Source organism: Lupinus angustifolius, chromosome LG20, assembly GCF_001865875.1.
Source record: "Lupinus angustifolius cultivar Tanjil chromosome LG20, LupAngTanjil_v1.0, whole genome shotgun sequence".
In the NCBI taxonomy this organism is placed as follows: Eukaryota; Viridiplantae; Streptophyta; class Magnoliopsida; order Fabales; family Fabaceae; genus Lupinus; species Lupinus angustifolius.
The window spans coordinates 9,841,158-9,846,011 of NC_032028.1; the positions used below are offsets into that span (position 1 = coordinate 9,841,158).

A 4,854-nucleotide genomic window follows, 5' to 3' on the forward strand; every position below is an offset into this window, starting at 1 on the left:
CTAAAGATAACACCTCCCCCGGCATGCCCAGGAAAGCCCTTAGCAGCACCATCCGAATTAATTTTCACCCAACCAGGAGAAGGGAGATTCCAGATTACCTCAGAGATTTTAGGTGTCTTGTTGAAGTTGCAATTTACATTGAAAGCCTTAAGGATTAAGAAGTCAGTCATGGACAGCTTGGCACAAAGCTTAGACAAATTTCTAGCAAATGAAGTATCACTTTTAATTTTTGCAATTGCATGAGCAAGGGAGATTGTTGAATCTTAAAATCTGGCTTTGTTCCTACAATACCAGATGACAGAGATGGAGTTGATAATGCTAGCCATAAGGACCAGGTTCACTTGAGGGCTCCCCCTATTGGAGATATTCAACAAATTTTTAATGGAAGAGTTGTCTATTTTAAAACCAATCTGGTTGCTCAACCAGTTCCAGATACCAGTAGCAAGACTGCATTGGAAGAACAAATGATTAGAGGTCTCTTCACTTGTCCAGCACAAGTTGCAAATGGATCCCAAAGCCATGCCTCTAGTTTTTAAGTTCTCATAAGTTGGCATTCTGTTATTGTAAAGCCTCCAAGTAAGAAAGGATTTTGAGGGGGGGATTGAAATAGACCAAACATGCTTGCACCAATTGTGTTGAGGTTGAGCAGGTTTGGTGAATATGTAAGCCTCTTTCTTCTTCAGGGTGCCATCAATAGAGTGTGACCAAGCCAGTTTATCATCCATAGAGGCAGTAGGAATTGGAGTATTGACTATTTGCTGACAAACTGCAGGATGAAGCCTAGCCAACCAAGAGGGAATTATCCAAGAGGAGCCCTGCACGAAGTCAGCAACTTTGGCCAAAAGAACAGAAGAGATTGGATGAGGAATATCAAGGAGATCAGCTAGAGGAGAGCCCAACCAATTGTCCAGCCAATAGTTTATGTTATGCCCATTGCCCAACAACCAGATGGAATTATCCTTGATCAGATGCCAAAACTTTTAGATACCAGGCCAAACAGAGGACTTTGTGTAGGAGTGCCTTTTAGAATATCTCTTCCTATACAAGGTTGCCCATTCCTGAGAGGATGAGGTCATGTCCCAAGCAAGTTTAAGAATTGCAGCTTGATTCATAGCTGAAATTGATCTAAGGCCAAGACCACCCTCTTTGACAGGGCAACAAACTTTATACCAAGCAACAGTAACAAGCTTTTTGACCTGAGTGTCCCCAGACCAGATGAAGTTCCATATGCAATTGTCCATCCTCTTGAGTAAATTGACAGGCCATCTATAAACATGAAAGCTATAAACTAACATGCTATGAATGATAGATTTAACAAGTTCAACTCTACCCATAATTGAGAGGCAGGAACCTTTCCATTTGGCTAGCTTGTTGACAATTCTATCTGAAATTGGCTGCAAATGTATAGCTTTGGGCTTTCCTCTGAATAAGGGAACACCAAGGTAATTAAAGGGCAATTGACCAGCCCCAAAACCCAACCAGTTGGTGAGATTGCTGATTTTTCTGGCATTAGCTTGTGTGGAATAGAACTTGCACTTGCCAAGGATTAAGCATTGGCTAGATATTTTAGCATAATCAGTGAACAAATCCTTTATTGCAGCCAATTCCCTTTTGATTCCTCTACAGAAAATCAGGATGTCATCAGCATAAAGAACATGACTAGGGGTGACAATCCTTGGGCCAGAGATTGAGCTAATTCTCCCCCTCTCCAACAAATTAGTTAAGCCTCTACTGATCACATCCTCAACCAGACAAAACAGGAGGGGGGACAAATGGTCACCTTGTCTAACCCCTCTCTTGCAACTGAAAAAGCCCACAGATTGACCATTAACAGAAATTGATAACTTAGCTGAATTCAGGATCACCCCTACCCAATTGATGAAGGAATTCGAAAAACCAAAGGCCTTGAGGGTGTCCATGAGAAACCTCCAATCAATAGTATCAAAAGTCTTTTTAACATCCAACTTTATTGCTAAGTTTCCACCAAAAGTCTTGTGATCCAAGAGATTAGTTGCTTCAGAAGCAATACAAATGCAATCCTGGATATGTCTATCTTTGATGAATCCCCTCTGCTGGCTAGAGGTAATCTTTGGAGCTATAAGAGCCAACCTATCAGCCAATACTTTGGTGATGATCTTGAACTGAAAATTTGCCAAAGCAATTGGTCTAAAGTTCTCAATTTTGTCAGCACCAGAGAACTTAGGGATCAAAACAATATTGTTGGAGTTAAGATTGGGGAGGATCCAACCTTGAGTGAAGAACTAAATCATAGATTGGCAAACATCATGGCCAATGATATCCCAAAATTCCTGGAAGAAACACCCACCAAACCCATCAAGGCCAGGGGCACCCTCTCCATTCATTGCAAAAACAGCATTTCTGATCTCATCATTCAAAGGTATTGAGGAAAGCATATTGTTATCATCTTCAGAAACCAGTTGAGGAATAACCTGGCTAATGAGGCTGCTAGGGTGGATTTCATTCTCTGAGGCATACAAATTGGTGAAGTAGTCAACACATGCTCTGCAATTTCATGCTGATCAAGCAGAGTGGTATCATCCTTTCTAAGTATTGACATAGATTTAGTAGCATACCTTATTTTGGCAATTTTGTGAAAATAGCTAGTGTTCCTGTCACCACTAATCTGCCAATTTAATCTGGATTTCTCCTTCCAAAACTCCTCTTCAGAATTCAAGGCCACCAACAGATCCTTTTGGGCCTGCTCCTCTTGAGCCAAAAGGAGATCAGATTGGCCCTCAGTTGAGAGTTTCTGTTGGATAAGCTCAACCAAATCTAAGGCATTCTTGACCCTGAAGTGAATGTTGCCAAAGACTTCTTTATTCCAGATTTTCAAAATAGCCTTAAGACCCTTTAGCTTTTTTGATAGCACATACATAGGGCAGCCCACTACAATGCTAGACCAGTGTGTCTCAACCACCCTCCTTAGACCCTGGTGCTGAATCCACATCTTATGGAATTTAAAAGGGGAATGCACAATGTTGGATCCCTGAGAGGAACAGAGCATCAATGGATGATGATCAGAAGAAGATCTAGGAAGGGTGAAGCAAGAGGTGTGGTGCCAACTTGAGAGCCAATTATCATTGCAGATTGCTCTGTCTAGTCTTTTTTCAGTATGAGCCACCCTTCTCCTTCTGTTAGACCAGGTGAACTCAGCACCCCTAGTCATAATGTGATGCAGATTCCCAATCTCAGAAAACATTTTGAAGTCTTCACAAGCAACTCTGTTAGGCAAGGATGCTCCTCTACACTCATTGGCTCCAAGGACAGAATTGAAATCCCCTATGCAACACCAAGGACCATTATTGGCAGAAATCAGAGAAAGAATATCAAACCATAAGGACCTACGCATCAAGTATTGAGTGTGAGCATAGACAACACAAATGAAAACAGGTTGGTTATCCAAGACCAAGGAGATGGAGACTTGCTGAGAGGTATTAGAAATAATTGTTGGGTTGACACCAACCTGACAAAGCCCCCAGATATTAGGCAACAAGCTGCCCCTATCATTCACACTGAAGAGCTTGAGATTTAAACCAGACCAAAATAAGGGATTAATCTTATTAGAAAGCACCATGGGTTCAGAAATGAACACAACCTCAGGCTTATTTTCAGAACAAAGCTTTTTAAACACTAATCTAGTTTTATGATTGCCCATGCCTCTACTATTCCAATAGAGCACCTTCATTTGGAAACATTTAGATAACCACCCCTTCGGGTAAAATGGACTTTTTCCAAGCTTTTCTTATGTCTCAGCTTTTTCTTTTGAGATTTAAACAACACTTTGGAATAGTTTCCCTCCTCAGCTATGTCAGCATCACCCCTCTCAATTATGTCTTCCTCCCCTTCATCAGCCCAAAGTCTACCCACAATTCTTGACTCTTTTGTTGCAGGCAAATTGATCATTTGATCATGAGATTGCACTGAGAAGTTCTCAACTGGCATCAGCTGCACATTAGTGATACCATCATTCTCCATAGAGTCCTCCACTCTAGTATCATTTGAAGCCTCATCATTTGAGTCTTCTGAGTCACCTACCTCCACAACAGGGGGGTAGCATCCCTTCTCAGTTGATCCATTGGCAGGTTGACACCATTATCAAACTCCAGGTTGATGATCAAATCATTGTCATAAGTTTCCTTAGGCAAATGTCCCAACTTTGAGAGGTCAGGATCACTATGCTGATTTGGAATGTTTCTGTTGTCACGAGAGCTAGGAGCATGTTCATTTTATGGAGTGAACTTTGAAGCTTTCCCTGTAGGATTAGTTTTCTTAGGCCTTGATACTTCGACCCCAAGATCCTTTTTATTTCTCCTACAGTTAGATAGAAGATGGCCAATGGAGTGGCATCCATAGCAAAATTCGGGGAGGTTCTCATACTCTATGTAAACAAAGAAGGCGAATCCTTCTCGTTTCACCAGAATTTGATTTGGCAGGGATCCCTTAAGATCTATGTCCACCAGAATCCTGGAAAAGTGCCCAAAGGACCTAGTTGTGGTTGCTTCATCAAGAGAAATTGGAGTGCCCAACCCCCCAGCAATTGCAAACAAGATTCTAGCACTCCAATACTCAAGAGGAAGACCCAAAATCCTAACCCAACATTGGGAGTGAGACAACTTCTAAAGGCTAGGATTGAAATCCGGGGTCCATAAGGACAACCTAAGAAAACCTGGTTTTAGACTCCAGGATCCAGCCGCACAAACTGTCCTCATGTCCTCGACCGAGGAGAAAGAAAAATCGTAGAACCCACGACCTAAGGAGATCATGTTCCATGTTCCAATCATGGTCCAAAGCGCTTGGAGCTTAGATCGAAGCTCATTGAACTTAATTGGTGTA

At 41.8% G+C, this 4,854-nt stretch overlaps 1 protein-coding gene across 1 annotated transcript; it reads right to left on the reverse strand.

Annotated features, from left to right (window-relative positions):
• Window positions 264-3,676, reverse strand: LOC109335477. Its single transcript, XM_019571612.1, has 4 exons — window positions 2,595-3,676; window positions 2,283-2,523; window positions 1,053-2,198; window positions 264-959 (listed from the first exon to the last, which is right to left on the reverse strand). The coding sequence occupies exons 1-4, from the start codon at window positions 3,674-3,676 to the stop codon at window positions 264-266; spliced, it is 3,165 nt and encodes a 1,054-aa protein (XP_019427157.1).